Here is a 23,518-nt window from a genome sequence, read left to right as displayed (position 1 = left end):
TCCCAGTCAATGAATAAAATCAAGGCTTGATGCAATCTTGAAGGCTGAGACAGCTGGAATTGGTTTCAGTCAACTGCAAATGTTACTGTTTAATTTGAATGAAAAATGTGTTTTGAAAACCTCTTTTCTTATGTGCCTTACATATTAAACATAGATTGTTGTAGTTAATAAATTACTTCCTAATGTTTTTGTGAATTCTAATGAAATTCCAGTTTGTTACATAGTGACAAATCAGAAATTGGCTAATAAATGACACTTTTAATGTAATGTATGTCAGGACGGGATATTTATACACTAAGCTGTTGAATGCTCAAATATACGTGCTACTTACTAAATTAAACACCTTAAATGTACTTTTTAAAGCAAAGGAAGATGCAAATTCATGTGTCTGATTTTTTTGTTAGCTTCTAAGATGGTGTTTCTAACTAACCAAAATGAATGTTATACTTAACATACTAATTAAAGATTTTGTTTATGGATAGTTCTAGCTTACATCAGCTCGCATTACTGAGTGACAAAGATTTTGGAATTGAAATTGAATGTTCTTTTCTGATGTTTTAGAATCATGATTCATTGCTTATCACAGTTTGAATATATGTGATGTAATTTGTTGGGTTCCTTTAAAACTTCATTCACATTTGAACTGAAGAAAACATGGGATGTGATTGCTGTAACTGTAGATTTGGTCAAAAGCAAATAATTGTTCTGGGTGACTTGACTTTACTGTTCTGGGCACTTGGCTACTAATGCTTTGTGGTCTGTCTAGGACTTTTGATAGATATAGGCTTTGTGCTGCATTCCTCAGCAGGGAAGATGTGCCTGTCCAATGTTGTGGTTACTGTGACCGTTGTTAGTTTTTCCTTTCTGTATTCTCAGGGTACAGAGGGCATTGTGATATTTTCAGGTCTTGGGTAATCCACTACCCAGTTGCTTCCCTGCAGGAATTCAGACAAACTGCTTTATTTTACAGAGTAGCTATCTTTTTGTTGTACGAATAATCACTCAGATTCTTCTAATTATTTTTGTTTCTGTTAGGAGTTTCTTCTTGTTTGCATTTTAGAGGCAAAAAGCAGCAGGAGTATCTTGTGTTGGGAATGAGATTTGTAGATTGATAGGTGTTTATTAATTATGTCCAAATTATCTGTTGAATGCAGAAGGATTTTTGTGGATCACTGCTGTTTATCATGGCTTGTGATGAACTTATATTGTGTCTGACTGGGTTTTCAAGTGCACCAGAAGTCTAGTGACTTACGCACAGAAAGAAAACAGTCTTCCTCATGAGCAAGGATGGAGGTGTTTGGGATGTGCTTAGTTTCTTTGCAACAGTGCAGAAATACAGTCAGGCTGCAAGACTTCTGAATATTAGTGTAAGGTTTTTCTTTTTTATCCTATTCATCTTCTTATGATAGAATTGTGGGACAAATTGGTGTAGGGCAGAAGAAATTACATGCTGTCTGGTTTTCAGCCTTACCAAAGATTAATAGGGATATGTAGAATGCTGAGACAACATCTTAACTTGGACTCAATGATCCTGGAGGTCTTTTCCAACCTAGTGATTCTGTGAACTTGTATTTCTTGTGTACAGTAGAAATAGGCACATTAATATTTTTACAGAGTAGTTGAAAACCCTGACTAAATACTTCCTTGTTCCTTGCAGTTGGCAAACATGAATTAACTGGGCATAAAGTTGCAGTGAAGATCCTCAATCGACAGAAGATTCGTAGCCTTGATGTTGTAGGAAAAATCCGCAGGGAGATTCAGAACCTCAAACTCTTCAGGCACCCTCATATAATAAAACTGTAAGTTTTGCTTGCTGTAATCAAATATATTTAAGCAGTAGTCTCTTTTTGCTCTTACTGGTCATATTTAAAACATGTTTAAAGGGCAACACTATTAGTACTATCTTGTCAGGAAAGTAACCAGTTTCCGAGTAGGCAACATGTACAGTGTCTTCTGTAATGCATTTTTACAAGACTGATCTCTGCAGGCGGGAAATCTTCTATTAGATTTTTGCTTACAAATTTTTTCAACAGTATATAAAACGTATTATCACGATAGATGCTTCTAATAGCATCCATCTCTGGTTTAGATGCTACTTTAATTTTTCTTTTTCTGGTGGTGTTTGACCTTTTTTCTGCTTAGAAAATGAGTTAATAACAAGATTGTAAAGGACATTTCTATAGTAAGTTTATTGTGTTTTATTGCTTAAAATATGTTCTGGTGATGTGCTTGTCAATGATCTATGGTTTTCCAATGTAAGTGGTGTGTCTGGTTTCCCCTTTATCTTGGAACTGGCATTCTGAAGAACATTGCAGTTCTGAAGATTGTGTGTGCATTCAGTTATTTGTTACAATTCGGATATTTGTATGCTTAAATATAGTAACTTGAAGCATTCATTTTCATCCAAGTGCCACGTCCTCCCTTCTCAATATCATGTCTGAATTTTGACCAAAGTGTTATCATAGTTCATTTTCTTCTTCCATTAAAAATGGAACAGTTTTGACTGCTGTAAGGGGGAAAAAATTAAACAACTTATAGGTAAGCATACGTAGAACAACCCCAAAATCTATTAAATGGGGGAGTTTGGCTATAAACTAGTATTTCAAAACTTGAAAGTTTTTTTTTTTTTCTTGATATTTAACGGAGGTGGAGTAGTAAAATATAACAATCATAGTGTGGAAACTCTTAAATACTAATTAAAAGTATAGGTCTCTTTTACAAAGATAGTGGTCGTTATTATTAGGAGCAATTTTTTTTTTTAAGCTTGATGGACATTTCTTTTATTTATGGAAAGTCAGATTTTTTGCATGTTAAGGTTGAAAAGTGCATGTTTTTGAGACAGTAGCAAAGTGCTTTTGAATTCCTTTCTCACTGTACCAAGCTGTCTGTGGGGCAGCATCATAGATAGTCCCAATGATTTCTGTGAAACTAAGCTTAGTACTCTGAAAGTATGAAGACTGATATTCGTGGCAGGGAATAAAAATTTCCTGCTAGTCTTGCCACTGATGGTGTCATATCGTGAAAGGAGTGGAAATGGTTTTAGAGAAACATTGTCATTCCAGTGGCTGGCAAATATTTGAAAGTATACTTTTATCTGACTGTTTGGTTTTAACCAAATGTCACTAACATCCTTTACTGAGTGTGTCAACTAACATATGCCTTCTCTTATCAGGTACCAGGTCATCAGTACACCAACTGACATTTTCATGGTGATGGAATATGTTTCAGGAGGAGAACTGTTTGATTATATATGTAAAAATGGAAGGGTAAGAAGTAGTCTAACTCTGCAAATTAATGACTTGCATTCTGTTATTGCTTTTGTAATGTTCCTGTGTCACTTGAAACTGAGGGACAGACAGGTTCTTTTGGGGGATCCTTAGCAGAATGATATAAATCTTTATTTTTTTTAAACAGGATATGATGGTTAGTGTAGCACAGAATTTCTGCAAACAGAATCAATGTAGTACAACTTACAAGTAGCATAATGCAGAATTTATAATACAACTTAACATTTAATTTCTAATCACCTAGACATTGTGTCACATCTCAATACATGGTTTACTGTATCAATATAACAATCACAATCTGGACTTAAATCGTGTGAAACACGTTACTCACTCTATCCTGGAGGAAGGAAACAATGGTGGTGTCCAGCAGCAGTCCTGGTCCAGGTTCCCCACTTCAGGCGTGATTTTATGGACAGTGCTGTCTGTGCTGTTACATTTCCCTGTTCTGTGATGGGGTCATCAAGGCTGGTGAGGAAGGGGGTAATCAGTTTGGCACGCAGGAACCTTGAGGCTGGTTGGGAAGGGAAGAAGAAATCTGTTTCGTTTGTCTACTTGGTTCATAGGACCTTCACAGCCTGATAACGAAGGAAAGGGAACAAATACATGACTGAGTCACAGAATGGCTGTTTGCCTTCTAAAATGGTGTGAGCTGTGCTAACCATGTTACCAGGCACTGGGAGCAGGGGATACTGGTCACACTCTGTTATATAAAGTTTTTTATGTATGGATTCAGCGTTAACTTTTGAGTTAGCAATTAAAATATACTTTAAGACTGTATGGTTTTGTGTATGTAAAAAGGGCTGTATGTTAATACATTTCAGATGTTTATGTATGACTTCATCATAGCACTGATATTGATAAGTTAATTTGCTGTTACTGGGTACAAATTGGATGAATATGTATCCATCTGGAGCTAAAGACAGTTTCTTCCCTATAACCCATTACTGGAAAGCTACCATTGTGCCCTTACTACTCTCTTCTACTAGCAGAACAGTTTATGTGAAAGCCGTGAAGTCACTTTTGACAGATCATTTAGATAGCCAGGATACTTCTAGTTACTTGTTAGAACAAACCTTGACATGGGTAGGGCATGTGTGTAGGAAATGCCCAGATAGGTCTGGTGTTTGTGGGTAGCTGCTAGCAGCTTAAGTAGCATCTTAAATTTATTGCTTCTGTGCTGCACGTCAGCAGCAGCTTTTGTCAACTTAAATCTTATGGTATGCTTAAATATCAAAATTCATTGATATTTCAGTTAGATAAAGTTAATGGTTGGGTGCTAATGTTTCTAATTACTATGTAACATCTGCCTAAAGAATTTCAAAAGCACGATTGAGAAATTTCAGTGAATTTCTGAGTTGGTGGGCATGTTTTATTTTAGTTATTTTAGAGCTTTGATACAAACACAATTACGTAAGCTCTAAAGCTTTCTGCTACAAGTTCTGATCATCTGCTCTATAGTGTCAAAACTATAAATTTAGACCACCAAAAATTTCCTTTGATTCACATAAATTAAAACCAACTTGTCTTCCATGGTCTGATAATTGTTTAAAATGTTTGTCTGCCTTAGCTTGATGAGAAGGAAAGTAGACGTCTGTTCCAGCAAATCCTTTCTGGCGTGGATTACTGTCACAGGCATATGGTGGTACACAGAGATCTGAAGCCTGAAAATGTGCTGCTTGATGCACACATGAATGCCAAGATAGCTGACTTTGGTAAGTAGCGCTATTTTATGTCTGTTTGCATTTCTCATTACTTAGATCCTGTTAATTGCTATGGGAAATTTTTAATAAAATGTCTGTAGTTGACTTCTAGGTGGTGGTACAAAATACAAGAACATGGATAGTATGAATGTAAAGCAAAATTATGTTCTTGCACATGTGTAGAACTTGCTTGCTTCTCAGGCTTTCTTGTCATGTATTTTCTGTGACTGACTGAAATTGTGAACTTATTTCTTTGGTTTTGCTTAGCAATATTTTCTCTGAAATGCTTAAATTCATGACCCTTCCACTTCTGTGTTCATTCCTATTGCCCGATTCACTATCTGTAAAATGTAAATGCTTAGCTCTCTTGGAAGTAGAGTGCAAGGGCAGTTTGTCATGTTTTAAGAACCACATTGCTGTGGTAAAATACACTAGTCCTCCTATTAAATTACTCTGAATTCACTTAAACTCTGAAAATGTGATTGAAAAAATATAATTGAAAGTATAAAGGGTAAACTGAGAACAGTTAATCATGCAAACTCCTGTGCTTTTTTGCTACTTATGTGCCTTACTAATCAAAAAGCTTAATTGTTTATACTGGCTGTTTCTGACACAGTGGCTGAGAAGGCTGGCAGCTAGATTTTGAAGCTGTCTGAATAGGGAAACCTCACCAGTAAACATAGTAAGGGATCTGTACTGCTGTGACATCATGATACATCTCTTGTAGACATAGTGGATAGTATCTGACCATGTAAAGCACTTTGAGGTGTCTGGTGAAAAGTGATAGGAAATGCTGATATTCTAAGTGTATTTTAAAAGTATGGTGTTCAATTATTTGGGTACTGGGAATCACAGGATTGATTTTTTTTTTTTTTTGTGTGTGTGTGCAATAAATGCTTTGGGTTGAATGGCTTATGTGATGGAGAAATTAAGTATAAAATATCTTCCTGCAACTTAAGTATCATCAAAGCTGTAGCACTCAGTTAGTCATGACTAGTGTATTAGACAAGACCTTAATAAATGCTTTTGTGTGTTACAATATGAAAGCTAGCCAAGCTGTACTTCTCGCCTCCCTCCCGGCCCTGTAAAAAGGTATTTGTGATTCCTTCTCAGAGACTGACTTCTCTGGCTTATGGTAGTCTCGGTCATAGAGCCTCCACTGAGGAAACTAGAGGGTATTCGACACAGCTGTCCTAGGAATGGTAGTTCTTTACTGATGCTAAACTATACTGAGTGAAAATCTAAAGCTAAACTGCTGAACAGCAGTGATTTGGGAACCATCTGAGCAGTGTAGGTGTCTAAATAGTGGCAAAGTGAAGGGTTTCTCTCAGTTCTCCTAGTCAATATAAGCTCCTAAAGAGTTTTGGGGAATTCTGTGGTAGCATCTTCCATTTTGGTGTTTAGAAGCAAATGTGTTTTTTAAGATTTCCTTATTAATGACCAAAATCCTACTTTTTTATGTTATTCCATCTCCCTAGAGCAACTTTGTTCTCTGTCATACCTGCATCATCCAAATTGAACTGGTTTTTGTCATGTAATAAACGTTCTCAAATAATGAATATTATCAAATATTTCTAGGTTGTGTGCAATAATTGATTAATTTTACTTAGATTCCTGGAGGATTTGTGGAGGATTATGGAGGATTATGTGGCGCGCTCATGTAAAAATGTCAGTAATTCCAAACAGTGTTACTTGTTTACTGAGATAAATTTAACTTTCCAGTTTGAATTTGTAAAAGTTTGTTCTAGGTGATATATGCAGTGTGAAATAATTTTGCTCTTTGAATTTTTAGTAGTTACTCTTATACGCTTTCAGGTCTATCAAATATGATGTCAGATGGAGAATTTTTAAGAACAAGCTGTGGTTCCCCTAACTATGCTGCACCAGAAGTAATTTCAGGAAGGTAGTTTTTTTTATATTGGATACATATGTGCATGTACTTCAGTCATTTTGCTGCTTATTCGTAAAGGCTACAAATCTCTTGCAATTGATAGGCCCAATGCTGAGAAACTGTGGGCTGAACTTTTAATTGTTATGATAATTTTTCATGAGTATTTAAGGCTTCTATGAAATAGCTTTCAATAGTTCTTGTAAGGTGGAGATGATATCTAATGCCCCAAATGCAGTATGCCCGAATTGGTTAAAAAAAATCTCACTTTGCAAGTCAGATCTTAGAAGTAGGGGTATGGATAGAATTAATGGAAAGTCTGCTGTGAAGTTCAGTAGCAGGGAAATACCTGCTGCAGAGTAATATTTAGTCTGAAGGCAACTTCTCTGGTTTTGGACTGTGATTGTCAAATCAGCCTTCAACTACCTAACCTAGTGTTACCTCTGGTTGACTGGAGGCCAAATGTCCATTTTATGCAGGCAGTGGCGTAGCATGTATGACAAGTTCTTCTATACGGACTTGTCTTAAGATTTTCAGTATCGCCATTTAGAGGGATAGATGACTTTGCACAGATTCGATTAAAACAGTGATAGCAATGTATAACGGGCTTTCTTAGCAGTAAGTGTGAGTTTCTTGCAGCTTGCCATTGTCTTAAATTGCATCTGTGGGTTATTGTTACACATACACTTGTGCCTTGTTATATATGTGAAGAGGAAGGACACAACTCTTTGCTATTGCTGCTTCTGCGAGCATGGCTTTTGGCGAGTCAGGAGTGGAGCGGGTGGTGGGAAGGGTTTTGGTCCTTTAGAGTGTTATAAACTGCAATGATTTAGTTTTAGGTAGTCCTGCAAGGAGCAGGGAGTTGGACTCGTGTCTATACCATCTTGCAGTATTCTGAGCTCAAGAGAGGGATGCCATGGAACTAAAGTGGTATAGTAGTTACAGATTAGTTGTCTTGAGTTTATACACTTGTAGTTGTTGTGATACAAAGTAAGATAGTAGAGGAAAAAAAATCTATTTGAATGTATTACATCACTAATAGTTAACTTTTTACCAGATTATATGCAGGTCCAGAAGTAGATATCTGGAGCAGCGGGGTTATTCTCTACGCTTTGTTATGTGGAACACTTCCATTTGATGATGATCACGTGCCAACCCTTTTTAAGAAGATATGTGATGGTATCTTTTATACCCCTCAGTACCTGAATCCATCTGTAATTAGTCTTTTGAAGCACATGCTCCAAGTGGATCCAATGAAGAGAGCAACAATCAGAGACATTAGGTAAAACACTAACTGATGTCTGATCACACAGGATATTGGAATGTTAATCTCAGTGCAAATATGCAGAACAGAGAAATCATTCATACAACCTGTCTGTGTTTTGAGACTACGATGAAAAATCTAACTTCTGGTGGTTTTGCTTTAGCTCTGATTCTGATCTCTAGCTGACAGCGAAGTATCTATTCGAGGTCACAGTAAAACCGATTATATACATTACCTATTAAAATGAACTCTAGGTTTAAGACCACTGTATCAAAGCGGTTTGCAAAAACCAAGCCGACTTTTGTGGGCAAAGAAAATATCTTTTGTGTTAAGAACCACTATTCTGTACTGTAAACGTCTGAGAGGAAGTGATGGCTCTTCAAGCTGCTAACTACTGCTTTTATTAATACTTCTTCAGACTCTGAAGAAACATCTTTTAAGACAGAGAACCATAAAATGGCTTGAGTTGGAAGGGACCTTCCGTTCCAGTCCCCCTGCCATGGGCAGGGACACCTCCCATTGGCTCAGGCTGCCCAAGGCCCCATCCAACCTGGCCTTGAACACCTCCAGGGATGGGACAGCCACAGCTTCCCTGGGCAACCTGTGCCAGTGCCTCACCACTCTCATCGTGAAGAATTCATTAGGAATTCTAATCTTCCCCTCTCCAATTTGTAGCCATTCCACATTCAAGGTAGCACTTATTAGCTTCAAAATCTTGGCATGATTTTGTGTGCGATTGATAATTACTGCATGGAATACTGGTAAGTTAAGCTTGTAGGTACAGATAGCTATCGTGGGCTCCATATTCTAGTTGCTTTGACGAGTGTGCAATGGGTCAAAAAAAAAATTGGTAGCTGATAGAGCTGTCCTTCATGCAGTAGCTTAGGTATTCCTGTTTCCTTTGTAAGAATCTCTAAGGATAGAGCTCAATATACCACCTCAGTGAAAATGCTGCTTCTTTTAGGGTTGGAAGTTAGGAAATTGGCAGTGTTCATGTTCTTTCATGGCATGCTTATCTGTTGCTGCTTTGTTATTATGGGGAGTACTTTATTACAGAAATCAAATCACTATGAGAACTAAGTGTTGTAAAACTTGAGTTAAGGAACTTATCTCAGTCATGTTAAGTAAGTCCAGAAGTGGTGTGAGAAAGGCATTGAGAGACATTGATTACAGAGAATGGATGGATTTTGAATCTGGAACAGTTCTGTTTTATTAGCCATAGGACATACCTCACAGCTTAAAGGACAAACTAAGTTGCTTGAATAACAGAATTCTTCTAGTGCTGTGTGAGTGGACATGCAAGGGAAAAGGCCCACTGTGATAAACAGTAACAACATTCTTCTGGGTTCAGTCATCCAGCTAGAGCTGTGCTTTGTAGTGGTAAAAGAGAAGCTTTTCGTGCTCCCAAATTAACTGGTTGCTTCTGATGGAAGTGTTTTTTGCTCAACACATTTGTGCCGAGGCGTGTTCTTAGGATCACGCTGCTAGAGCTTGGTCCGTTGTCCTTGTTTTGGCTGAGATAGAGTTAAACATCTTCGTTGGTAACTTGAATAGGGCTATGTTTTGCATTTGTGCTGAGAATAGTCTTGATAACCGACAGATATTTTGGTTTTTACTGAGCAGTACTTGCACAGAGTCAGTTACCAGCTGTGAATGGATTGGCCAGCCAACTCTGAGAATTCAAAGAGAATCTCACTTCCCCCCTATGGGCTTGTGTCTTGGCAGTGGAGAAACTCACAAGTTCCTTTATCACTTTTATTCTTCTGATTCTCCTCCCTGTCATACTGGAGCACAGTGATGGTAGTGCGGAGTGAATGAGCAGTTTTGTAGTGCTTAGTAGATGGATAGGGTTAAGCCACAACATCCATATAATTGCTCTTAAATCTGTAACAAGCCTTTATGCTAGAATACTTAAAAATTATGTCATGCCATACCCTTTAGCCGGTGTAGTATTCTAGGCACAGAAGACAAATCTTATTTTTTCTGCAGGATTGGGCAATGTTAAGTATTTGGTTCCTTTATATAGCTTTTCTTTTCCCTCTTGTGAATAGTAGCCCATGGGTACAGTAGTAAAGGAATGCAGATTAACACTTCCCTCAAATTTTTAAGTCCTGAATAGACAGATAGGGGTGTTATGAATAAAAACATGATGGGCAACTTGTTTGGTGTGGGGAGCATGTAACTTTAATGATCAAAAAATCCATGTCCAAACATCTACCAAAGAATTATTCAGCTTCAACGTTCCTTAGTTTTGTAATGTATTGTTGTGTGTACTTGGGGAGGGACAACTCAAATGGATAGGATAAGACTTTCAGTTGAAAATACTGCAAATGTAGTGGCAGTAAAAAGACCCACTTTATATAAAAAACTGATTGATTATTGTACAGATATTTTTGAAGCTCAAGTAGGCAAAACATTTAGAGGAAGATTTTTTTCTAGTCTCCTGCAAAATGTCTGGGGAAATAGTGTGAAGGAGGGGATTACTTATAATTTTGTACTGCTTTATTGTCTGTTCTGCACAGAAGGGGACTTGGACTGGCAACTGTGATTCTTTTTGTGCAGATTAAATTTATTTTATTTTAAAAAGAATTTACTAAAGACTTGCTTTTATATGTGTATACTCAGACTTTGATTATTTTTAAATTTAGGGAACATGAATGGTTTAAGCAGGACCTTCCCAAGTACTTGTTTCCTGAAGACCCATCATATAGCTCTACCATGATCGATGATGAAGCCTTAAAAGAAGTGTGTGAGAAATTTGAATGCACTGAAGAGGAAGTGCTAAGTTGTCTATACAGCCGGAATCATCAGGACCCTTTAGCAGTTGCTTACCACCTCATTATAGATAATAGAAGAATAATGAATGAGGCCAAAGACTTCTACTTGGCCACCAGTCCGCCGGATTCTTTTCTTGATGATCACCATCTGTCTCGTCCTCATCCCGAGAGAGTGCCATTCTTAGTAGCTGAAGCACCACGCCCTCGCCATACTCTTGATGAGCTGAATCCACAGAAGTCAAAACATCAAGGTGTAAGAAGAGCCAAGTGGCACTTGGGAATACGGAGTCAAAGTCGACCAAATGATATCATGGCTGAAGTTTGTCGAGCAATTAAACAACTGGATTATGAATGGAAGGTAAAAGAATAAAGGATCTTTACAGCAGACAACAGTAAACTTTTGTTTGAGCTGTGTTCTGCGTGGCCTAGGAAGTCTAAAACTATGTTCTCCTGTGTTGAGCAGTTATCTCTTGTGCCTGTGCTGACTGCTTGTTGTACAGGAAGAGTTTCAGGGGAGGCTATTCATGCTGACCGTAAAAGACTCTTGCTAAAATGTCTAGCTTTTCTGTTGGGGCTGTAGGAATGTTTTTTTGTTGGCTTAAAAAAAAAAACCAAAAACCACCAACAACAAAAATCCCAAACCCAAACAAACCAGATCTCCAATCTGAAATCACTTAACGCTGGTGAATTGAAATAACGAAACCAATATGCAGTGCTGCTTGAGCAGTTTTGGTAACTTAACTCAAATCTCTTTTACTAGGTTGTAAATCCATACTATCTACGTGTTCGAAGGAAGAATCCAGTAACAAGTGCATACTCCAAAATGAGTTTACAGTTGTACCAGGTGGACAGCAGGACATACTTACTGGACTTCCGTAGCATTGATGGTATGTGAAAATGAGTGGAGGGGCTAGTAGAATGGTCGTAACACTTGTTCATGGGCATAGTAGGCTAAAGTAGAATTACCTGCAGCCAGTGGTGTAAATGATGTGCCTAGGGGAAAATGTGGCATGGAAAAAGGATTTACTGGAGTCTAGCTGGGTTACAGTATAGAGTGGCTAAGGCTGTGTCTCATGACAGTTTAATCTGATCTGACTTGGCAGTGGCAGCGCAGTTCTTGCCTTGTTACTTCTGACAAAGTACTTTCTTAAATCCTGTGGTACTTGATACGGGGGACTAAACACTTTCCGGTACTGACCTACTGCACTGTAGAGCAAATGCCTCCACTGTTGGAGGGGAGATGCCTGCTTTGAGCCATGCAGCTTGGTCTGAGCAGCCTGCTGCAGTCGTGGCTTCTGCTCTGGAAGAAATAAATACTACCCAAGGGTATGAATTTGCCATCTCTCTTCCAATAGTGAATCTGATTTGACGTTCCTTTCTCTCCACCACAGTAAACTCTTCTGTGTTCCTCTTACCAAACTGTAGTTTAAAGTAGCTTTGATGAGAACGATGAGTCTTTCCCGTGTTCGCTGATTTCTCCTGGAAATAACTTTGCTCATGCCAGGTGAAAGTCAAACTATTTTTCAGTACTTAAGGATAGAGATACTTCAGTGGAACCTTACTTCTGAAATGAAAGTATTACCTCCTCATACTGAAGGTAAACTTAAGTGCTGCATGGGAAAAACTTACAAAAGTGAGGGATAAAATAATATAGGCGCTTGGAATTGAAGTATCAATGTGCTATAATAAATTGTAAATAACCAAATATACACAGAAAACACAGAATAAAAACAAAGTAGGTGTTAGCAGGAAGCATCCACAAAATGTTTGAATGGTTGTTGGACTTATGGTGCTTTCCTGTTTTTGTTCTAAATTACCCTAAGCTCAACTATTAGGCACTGAAATTAGTTCATGAAAAATATGACCAGTGCTGATTTAAAGTAGATCTAAATGGTTCTGGAGCACAGTTCAGAGTACAGGAATAATTTGTGTGAGGGCACTTGCTTCTTTGTTGCTATATGTATAACCCTCTTTTGTATCAAATATATGCAGTTTACAAAAGCTTTATTAATCAAGATTTAAAAAAATGGGATTTTGAAGTGTGGGAAGAGGAAGATGTCTGCTGTTCCTGTAACTGATTGCATGCTGATAACTAATTTTCCTCCTCACTCCCCTTGTCCCCCAGATGAAATCACTGAAGCGAAATCTGGGACTGCAACTCCACAGAGATCAGGTTCTGTGAGCAACTATAGATCCTGTCAGAAGGATTCAGATGCTGATGTGCAAGGAAAATCCGCAGATGCATCCCTTACCTCATCAGTAAGCTCTTCGCTTGACTCTTCTACAGCTGAATTAACTCCAAGGCCAGGGAGTCATACAATAGAGTTTTTTGAGATGTGTGCAAATCTTATTAAAATACTCGCACAATGATTTTGAAGATGGGCTTATTTCTTCTGTAGCAATAAGCATGCCTAAATCATAGTCAGATGCTTCCAATTATAATCAAGTTTAAATTACTAAGGCGCTGAAAAAGCTAGCCACAGAATGCCATTTGCACGGGGATTGAAATGATTATAGGCAATTAATGTATTCTATTTTGAAGCTGGAGTGAATTCTGATTGCTGTCTAATAGCGTAATGCAGGTACAGGAAGTCACATGCCCTTGAGGCAGTGTTCATAAGTAACATTCTACATTGAATGCACATTAGCCTGCATATAACATTTAGGTTAGGTGGACCTTGTTTTTTTCACTAGTAATATATAGATCTGATGCACTATAAGTAAATGTACACTTACTAGTTCAGTGACCCAACTATGCTGTGTCGGTCACCATCTACAGTTGTGCCTCAGTTGGTCAGAGCTGTCATCTAACAGTAATGCTGTGTTTCTTCCCCCATATTTGACAGTAAATGATAAAGAATACTTAAATGCGTTGCAATGTGCTGCTTTTAACAACTGATAAATTAGATTAAACGCATGCAAATCTAACCACTTGGCAGTGTGTATAGGTGCTCTGTAATGCACCAAGGGTGGAATCCTGTGGGCTGTGAGTAGAACAATTGAGTCCACAAAAATGGTGAGTCTCTTGATGCTGAGGAGACTTGGCACCCCATGGGCTAAACAAAACCAGAACTGTTAATGAGCCCCTGATTTGTGCATACAGCTTAGTATGGTAGTAGCACAGTGGCTCCCCACTGCTCCTGCAGGATGAGAATCCTTTTCCTTGAACGTGTGCATGGAGCTATGAGAACAGCCTCAGGGCTGTTGCATGCTATTCCAGAGACTAAAATTGACATTTTTTTTAAAAAATATGTTAATGCTTCAGTAGAGCTGATTATCATGTGTTAACTTAGCATATACTATATAGAATTCACTTTGCAGCTGAAACCACGTGTATAGGTTAGGTATTCCAGGCCACCTTTGTAGCAAATTTGGCTATTTAATTTCATTGTGAAATTAAATATTCCAGCTTTTCAGTTAAACATTAAAAACTGACCATGACAGCTTGAGTGCTAATATTCAAAAAGTTTTCAGCCGTAGATTGCAATTACCAATACCATAAATCCTTATGCATTTGTGTTTTTTTGCAATGTTTCAGGAATAAAACTGAATCTTGTATGTTAAAATCACAACTAGTACTTGCACAAAAACATTCGGTCTCTTGTAAATTGAATATACTTAGCCACAGTTCCATTTTCCTCTAGCACTAACAGACGTAAGCAGTAAACTGTATGTCTTAAAATATTTAGTTTTGTATTCATGAATTAATGTTCTCTTCAACGTAAGCTCATGACCTACTCGGTTTCAATGGTTGCTCTCCCAGGGAGAGACTGGACATCAAGGCATTACTATGAACAATGAAACATGAACTCTTAAAATTGATGGGGATACTTGCCAATGACCAATGAGTCTGAGCCTTTATCTGCAGAAACCTGCTAGCTACAGAGAGATGAAAAGTTTAATCCACGCCAGCTGGCTTTAGTCCAGAAGTTACTCTGTTACGAACATGCACAGTATCTGCAGAAACATAAAGCTGCTTTAAGCCCCGGAACTGCTTTAACTGCATCCTAAACTGGGCAATCGTGTGGTCTGTCTAGTATGTAGGTACAAGTTACAACTTCATTTGTTTATCCTCGAGTGTCACACATGGTCCCTGTGATGCAAGTCTGTATTACTGTATCTCGGAGTTCAAGATTTTTCCTTTGGGTTTAAGCTCTTGAGATTAGATTGAGATGTTGACATGAGGGACCAGCTGCAGATCCTACTTTTAAGTCCTGTTTTTAGTCTTGTAAGAATTGGTTCTGATGTACTGAATAAATTAGTGTGTTCATTTTTACTACCCTTTTATTTTGAAATTGTTAAACATTGCACTTGTACAAATATAACAAACGCACAGTTTTTTTTTAATTGCAGTAATTCCTCATCTGGAATTTGTTTGGGATCACTCTTGCATATGTTAAACTAAATATTTCTAAATGGTATCTGCTCCTGGTTTGCAAGCTTGTAATGCTGACCACAAATGCAAATATATATACCAGGTGCAGATAGCTTTAAAATTTTATATACTTTTTTGGCCCTCTTATGCGTTAAGGCAGCCATGTGTTTTCCTTTGTCTTCGTAAGTGGAGGTTAAAGTAAGTTTCTGGCAGAACTGTAGTGTATGTGTAGCTTTAAATAAAGTAAATTTTTTTGGTAGGACAAATCACTTTTGATGGCCAAAAGTCTTCTGATTGGACTGAGATTTTTTTTATGCGTTGGGGGAGGGAGAGAAGGGGACAACAACCTAGTTGAATGCAGAACAGCCGTCTGTTGCGTGACTTCCCTATGCTTTGTTAGTGTTGCTGTTGAAACAGCTTTCTTCACATGTTCCTACTGATCCTGCAGACCTTTTTTTCAGCATCATCATAGTGTCTGCCAAAAGGCTGTGAAACAAAACTTCACTGAGAGCTGCCAGGGCTGTAAGGAGGCAGCTTATGCAAATACACGATTGGTTGAATATGTTACCCTGTATTCCCAACCTTACTCCTCGTTGGAGTACCGTGAATTTATCTTGCCTTTGTAATTTTTTTCAAAACCATGGATGAACCTGATTGTCCGTATGCAGTATAACTCACTCAGTTATGGATAAAAAATTCATTTTGGTGGTGCAATATTTAAGAGAAAAACTTTCATGTTTGTCCTGATATGAGTGTTTAATACAAACTTGGAAATAAATTTTATTTTACCAATTGATTACCATTGTAAGATATGAAGTCCTGATCTAAACAAAGATGTGCCTACTCCTATGTTAATTTCTTTTGACAAAGCTGAATGGCAAAAATGCTTGTTTATAACTGTGTAACTTTTTAAACTTTCAACACTTTAAGTAAACACAAAATACCGAACCATCCTGTGTGAAACTGTGTGTAAGCTGACTTATAGTGTTACCTGTTATAAATCAGTGGAGAAGGGCTGTTACGCACGACAACAAATCACTGCAGAATTCCGATAGGCAGGCTGGGCCGCCAGCTATGACGGCCTGGCCACTGACTGACTTTGCCACGATCCTCTAACCCTCTTGCTGTAAAAAGGAATTCAAGGGGATGGAATGCTGAACACAGAGTGTGAGCGCCCTTTCTTCTGCCCTGTGCTGACCCCCCCCTTACCTCCTGCCATCACCCTGCTCTTCTCATGCACCATGCGTGGTTCTTTTGACTTGGTATTTGCTCTTCTAACTAGGGAGAAATTTTAATCACTGTAGCCCATCTTTTCTTTTTCTTCCTTTTGGGAAAATCCCCTCATTTTCAGCCCTGGTGATATAATCATTAAGGTTGGGCCAAAGACCTTTTAAGATCAAGTCCAACCATCAGCCTACTAAACCATGTCCTGAAGTGCCATGTCTATGTGGTTTCTGAGCACCACTGATGGTGACTCCACCACTTCCCTAGGCAGCCTGTTCCTATGCTTCACTGCTCTTTCAGTAAAGAAATTTTTCCTCATATCCAATGTAAACCTCCCCTTAGCACAACCTGAGGACGTTTCCTCTTGTCCTATCACTTGTTACTTGGGAGAACAGACTTGACGACCACCTCACTGCAACCTCCTTTCAGATGTTCCCTCAGCTGCTCCTCACAAGACTTGTGCTACAGATCATTCACCAGCTTTGTTGCTCTTCTCTGGACACACTCCAGAGCCTCAACATCCTTCTTGTGGTGAGGGGTCCAGAACTGAGCACAGTACTCAAGGTGTGGTCTCACCAGTGCCGAGTACAGAGGGAGAATCCCCTCCCTGAACCTGCTGGTGACGCTGTTTCTGATCCAAGCCAAGACAACACTGGCCTTCTTGGCCCCCTGGGCACACTGCTGTCTCGTGTTCAGTCACTGTCAACCAACACCCCCAGGTCCTCCTCCAGGCAGCTTTCCAGCCACTTTTCCCTTACTCTGCAGCGCTGCACAGGGTTGTTGTGCCCCAGGTGTGTGACCCACTGCTTGTCCTTGCTGACCTCCATATATTTGGCCTCAGCCCACGGATCCAGCCTGTCCAGACCCCTCTGCAGAGCCTCCCCGCCCTCACGCAGACCCACGCTCTCGCACAGCTCGGTGTCACCTGCACCCTCGCTGAGAGATCACTCGATCCTCTCACCCAGCTCACTGAGCAGCCCTCGCCCGGCACCGACCGCCTCAAACCCATGACCCTCGCGTTCGGCCCACCTCCCCTCGCGGTGCTCCCCGTCGGCGCCACCTCCCCGCGGGCCTCGCCCCTCCTCCCCGGCCCCGCGAGACTCGCTGCCGCCCGCCCTTCCGCTTCCGGCGCGGGGCGCGGCGGGGCAGGAAGTGTGAGGCGCGCAGGTAAGGCGGCCGTGGGGGTGGGGTGGGCGGCCCCTGGGGACCGGCTGGCGTCTGTCAGGCAGCCCCGAGGGACTTCTCGGGTGTCGCTGGTCGGGCCTCTCGACCGCGGTGAGGCTGGTGAGACCCCTCGGCGGTGAACCGACGTCGCTGGTGAAGCCAGGAAATCCCTCCGTGCGTGACTGACGTCCCTGGTGAAGCTAGTCAGTCCCCTCGGTGACCGGTTTGACGTCTGTGGTGTAGTTGGCCAGACCCCTCTGTGGCCAGCTGACATCGCTGTTGAAGCAGGTCAGACCCCTCGGTGACTGACTGACATCCCTAGTGAAGCTGGTCAGACCCCTCAGTGGCCAACTGACATCCCTGGTGTAGTTGGTCAGACTCCTCCGTGACTGACTGACATCCTTGGTGTAGTTGGTCAGACCCCTCGGAGACTGACTGACATACCTAGTGAAGCTGGTCAGACCCCTCCGTGGCCAACTGACATCCCTGCTGTAGTTGGTCAGACTCCTCCATGACTGACTGACATCCCTGGTGAAACTGGTCAGACCTCTCAGTGGCCGACTGACATCCCTGGTGTAGTTGATCAGACCCCCCAGTGACCAACTATCACCCCTGGTGAAGCTGGTCAGACCCCTCTGTGACCGACTGACATCCCTGTTGAAGCTGGTCAAACCCCTCGGTGACTGACTGACATCCCTGTTGAAGCTGGTCAGACCCCTCAGTGACCGACTGACATCCCTGGTGTAGTTGCTCAGACCCCTCGGTGACTGACTGACATCCCTGTTGAAGCTGGTCAGACCTTTCGGTGACTGACTGACGTCCCTGGTGAAGCTGGTCAGACCCCTCAGTGACCAACCTACATCTTTGGTGAAGCCAGTCAGTTCCTTTGGTGACCGACTGTGCCTGACTGACATCCCTCGTGGAGCCAGACAGTCCCCTTGTACCTGACAGTGACCAACTGACATCTCTGGTGAAGCCAGACAGTCTGTGTGCCTGACTGACGTCCTTGGTGAAGCAAGTCAGTCTCCTCGTTGACCGACACTGACATCCCTGTTGAAGCTGTTCAGACCCCTCAGTGACTGACTGACATCTCTAGTGAAGACAGTTGGTTCCCTTGGTGATTGACTGACATCCTTGGTGAAGCCGATGGGCAGATTTTGTGCAGTGGCTGTCTGTGACATATTATTGTTATAGAATCTATATGACCAAGGTGTGTTTTTTCTTCTGTTACTTAAAGCTAAATTACCTATCTGTGAAAATGTGTTTTTCTTGAATTCTCCAGATGGCTTCTTTTGGGTGGAAGAGAAAGATTGGTGAGAAAGTTTCCAAAGCTACATCTCAGCAGTTTGAAGCAGAAGCTGCAGATGACGAGGATCTGTCTGATAGCGATGATGCTAACTGGGTGCATGCAACTAAGAGAAGAAAGGAAGTTCTCGTAGATGACTGTGTAAAGAGAAGTAAGCAGCTAAAGGATGAAGGTGCCAATTTGGCTGAAAATGGAAGGTACTAATGTTATCTTTTTTCCCTTTACTGAATAAGTGCTAAATGGTATTTTAATCCCTTCTCTTAGCAGTACGTAATTTGCTAGCCGCTACATTCATGTTTTTCCATATCTGAAAAACTGATCGTTCCTTTCATTCCATTCCTGTGGTCTGGTACTAAATAAGTTGTGTCCTTTGGTGGTGTTGGTGGCAGTGAAATGAAGTCTGTGTTTGTGGCTTCACGTAACAGAAAGGTGATGGAGGAACAGAGATGAAAAGCCGATTGGATCTAAAAGTTACAAGGGTAAATCAGGTACAGTGAGATAAGCCACACTGTAACTCATGCTTTAGCTACTCTGTTAGATTTCTTCTCTCCTGTAAATGTGTCTTTTCTCTTACTAAGGGTAAGTTTATTTGTATATGTACAGTGTCTAGGCAGATACTGGAAATTAGTTAATGTGCTGTTAATATGTCTAATGCTTTTGGGAAGTCAGGTTCAGGTAGGTGCTCTGAACGTCTTCTGATAGCAGCACTGGGTCTTGAGAATTCTGCCATTTTGGAAGGATATTGCAAAGACGGTTCCATTGTCATGTTATGGTTCAAACATAAAGCACTCTTGGAACAGGGGAAATTAGAAGAGGGAAAAAGGGACTATAAGTTATATATTAACTACGTAAGTTGGCTAGATCTTCTCTGGAGGGGAAAAAAACAGTTGCAACCATAGTCCCCTTAAAATCTTCAAGCTACTTGATATTTGAATCTGTATCCTGACTTCACTTGTATGAGCATCTTTGCTGTATTCATTGTTTCAGACCCGATATAACATCAGTTTCCTAGTAGAACCGATTCCATAGTAAATCAATATGCGCTCCTGTGTTGTTAAAATGTTTTGTGTTAAGAAATTTCATCCTAAAAGAAAGGTTCCTTGGGCAATATGGGAGGAGAGAGCAACATGGAGGTGAAAGCAGCCAAATTTCTATATGATAATAAACACACTATGTGTATGGTCTGATCTGATTTAAAAATAATAAATAAATACAAAATGTCTTTGAGGAAAGCCTTCTGGTCAAATATTTAAGAACAGTGTCCTCTTTTTACTGCGCAGTCTAATGATGACACTGTTCAGGAAGACAGTGATTAATTTCTGTACATCCTTTTGTGTTCCTGAGTTCTGTAATTCCTGAATAAAATTTTGAAGTGTGTTAAAGTTGATTTATAATTTAAACCTGTCACAGTTTAGCTAAATTTTGGCAGCTTCTGACATCCTTCCGGCCAGCTGCCACTCAATGAAAAGGGAAATGAGAGGAAAAAGACTTATAGGTTGGAAACTTTAACTACAGCTTTAATGAAATGATGACAATAACAATAACAATAATAATAACAATAATGTAAAATATATATAAATATGTGAGATCGTGCCTCCAGCCCACCCTTCGATGACCATACATCACCACAAATGCGACAGAGCAGACACAAGGGAATGGGTCCACGGCTATGAGGGAGCTGGACTCAGGAACTGGGTTCAAGAACACAAGGATCTGGGATCAGGAACAACCAGACAGGCATGGTCCTCACTGGACATTGGCCATTGCAGAAGAGAGTGAGACTCTCATGATGTCTCAAGTTTATACTGAGTATAACGTATATGGGATAGAATACTCTGTTGGTCAGTTTAAGGTCACCTGCCCCATTCACCCCTCCTCACAGGTGCAGCTCCTTTTCTGCCAGCTTGAGGATGGTCTTCGTTAAGTATAGGCGTTGGCCTTTTTGTGTACCAATGCCCAGTATTATCATTTTAGAGAAGAGCACTGTCTCAAAAACATGCAGAAAAATGTAGTTACAGCAACTGAAGCAGTCACAAAACTGACTCTAATTTACCTCAAACTACAAAAAAACCAAATTAGGCTAAATCAATTTTAATCATACTGCCATTGTATTAATCAACACCTTTAAGGCAGTAGTCATTTATGTGAAAAGCTAAAAACACAGAATACATAAATTGGGAGTCTACTGACATTTTTATTTTTAACACTTCAAATAGATCGTATAGTGATCTACAGAAAGGTAGGTTTGCTCTGTCATTTTCAGGATGAAGAGATTGTGGTTTTAAGCTTGAGAAAGCAGAAGTATTTTTAAATATTTTCATTCTACATATGGTAATCACTAATATTTACTGTACTTATACATGTTAAACAGAGATTGAGTTTTATTTCTGTCTTCTGTTCTGCTTTTGCCTTCCTTGTGTTTTGCTTTGGAGGTTTCATATCTTGTATTTTGGTGTTCCTTTTCGATATTTTGGATTTTTTTCATGTGAAGTGCAATAAATCTCTTTAACAGCAACAAATAATCTTGTATATGTAGTTTAGGACAGAGAGATGCAGACTGCTACATACTTATCTTGAGCAGAAGGTAATTTTTGGTGCTTTTAATATCTTAAGTTGGTCTTAGAGATTGAATTTTCCTTTATCTGTCAGTTAGAAAACAATACAAAAGCTTAACCCTTCCGTAAGTAGCAATAAGAGGTATTTTCATGAATTTAGCAAGAACTATCACTCATCAGAAGTGATCATGAGAGCTACTGCAAAACACTGAACAGCTTATAAGAGTATGAGAAACAAGTAACAAGAAATAAAACGCAGCTTCTGGAAGGTTCATCACACTCTTTCAGCCTTATGTCTGAGGCTTAACAGAAATTCTAACTTGAAATTGTAGTTTCCATGAATTACTGTGACATACTGTGTACAGTTTGGGCAATTATCAGAGAATCACAGAATCATTTAGGTTGGTAAAGACCTTTAAGATCATTGAACCCAGCCTTAAACCTAACACTTCCAAGTCCACTAAACCATGTTCTTAAGCACCACATCTGGTAAAAACCTCCAGTGGGCAGCCGGTTCCAATGCTTGACAACCCTTTTGGTGAAAAAGATTTTCTTAATATCTGATCTAAACTTCCCGTGGCACAACTTGAGGACATTTCCTCTTGTCTTATCCCTTGTTACTCTTCTCCCTTGGGAGAAAAGACCAACACCAACCTTTATACAACCTCCTTTTAGGTAGGTGTAGAGAGTGATGAGGACTCCCCTCAGCCTCCTTTTCTCCAGGATAAACAATCCCAGTTCCCTTAGATGCTCCTTGTAGGACTTCTGCTCCAGATTCTTCTCCAGCTTTGTTGCCCCTCTCTGGACACAGCACCTCAATGTCCTTGTACTGGGGGGTCCAAAACTAAACTCAGCATTCGAGGTGCAGCTTCACCAGTGCAGGAAATTGATCATCCACTTGTACTGTTGGCCACACCATTTCTGATACAGTCCAGGATGCTGCTGGCCTTCGTGGCCACCTGGCTTCACTGCTGGTTCACGTTCAGCCATCTGTCAACCAGCATCCCCAGGTCCTTCTCTGCGAGGCAGCCTTCCAGACACTCGAAGCCTGTAGTGTTGCGTGGAGTTGTTGTGACCCAGGTGCAGGACCTGACACTTGTCCTTGTTGAAGCCTATACTGTTGGCCTCTGCCCAGTGATCCAGCCTGTCTAGGTCCCTCTGCAAGCCTTCCTACCCTCATGCAGATCAACACTCCTGCCCAAGCTGGTGTCATGTGCAGACTTAATGAAGGTGCGCTTGATCCCCTTGTCGAGATCATTGATAAAGATATTAAATGGAACTGGCCCCAACACTGAGCCTTGAAGGTACACCACTTCTGACTGGCCACCAGCTGGGTTTAACTCCATTCGCCACAACTCTTTGGGCTCATCCATACATCCAGATTTTCCCTCAGCAGAGACTTGTATGGAAGTAGGGTGCTGTCAGGGCATGTAGCTTTGAGGCAGCTCTTTCTCATAAAGAAAGATTTCACATAGATTAGACTCTGATCTCACATTTGGAGGCTTTTATTCCTTAAACAGGTGGAATAGTTGACATGCCATTACAGGGAACTTGAGGAGGCAGACTGAAAGGAATGCTGATTCTCTCTGGTGGAAAGCTGTTGCTGGAATTGTGTTTCGGACTTACTTCGTTTATTTCTTGAGTATACTTCTGTACAACCTAAGCAGACTCTGGTAGATTGTTTCCTAAAATATCAAAGCACCATAACAGTTAAAAAAGATGTGAATTGGATTGTGTGGCATTTAGTTAAAAAGATAGTATCTCTTACATTGAAGAAACTCAGAAGAAAAGCATGAAGGGGGTAAGTAAGGTTGTATCTTATTCAGTGTTACTTGTGGAGTGGAGAGAAGGCGATCCTGAAAGAAAACCTGTGTGAAGAAGCAAGCAGTTAAATAAAGGAGAGAATGGAAAGCAATAAATTCAACTTCCCTTCTCAAGGAAAACAGATTCTGAGGTAATGTGCATGGCAAAATTAATG

At 40.2% G+C, this 23,518-nt stretch overlaps 1 protein-coding gene across 4 annotated transcripts in view; it reads left to right on the top strand.

Moving 5' to 3' along the window:
• PRKAA1 (protein kinase AMP-activated catalytic subunit alpha 1) overlaps positions 1-23,518 on the top strand; it is a 65,214-nt gene that overhangs the window by 5,433 nt on the left and 36,263 nt on the right. Inside the window, exons 2-9 of one of the 4 annotated variants that reach the window (XM_054053774.1) lie at positions 1,658-1,799; positions 3,173-3,266; positions 4,855-4,999; positions 6,803-6,890; positions 7,933-8,157; positions 10,788-11,274; positions 11,677-11,803; positions 18,954-19,182. In XM_054053774.1, coding sequence (XP_053909749.1) covers positions 1,658-1,799; positions 3,173-3,266; positions 4,855-4,999; positions 6,803-6,890; positions 7,933-8,157; positions 10,788-11,274; positions 11,677-11,803; positions 18,954-19,182 — 1,537 coding nt within the window. The other 3 variants (XM_054053771.1, XM_054053773.1, XM_054053772.1) reach the window with 3 other exon arrangements.

Source organism: Cuculus canorus, chromosome Z (assembly GCF_017976375.1).
Source record: "Cuculus canorus isolate bCucCan1 chromosome Z, bCucCan1.pri, whole genome shotgun sequence".
NCBI lineage: Eukaryota > Metazoa > Chordata > Aves > Cuculiformes > Cuculidae > Cuculus > Cuculus canorus.
The sequence above is the reverse complement of the archived record's forward strand: the minus strand, read 5'-3'. Positions and strand labels throughout refer to the sequence as shown.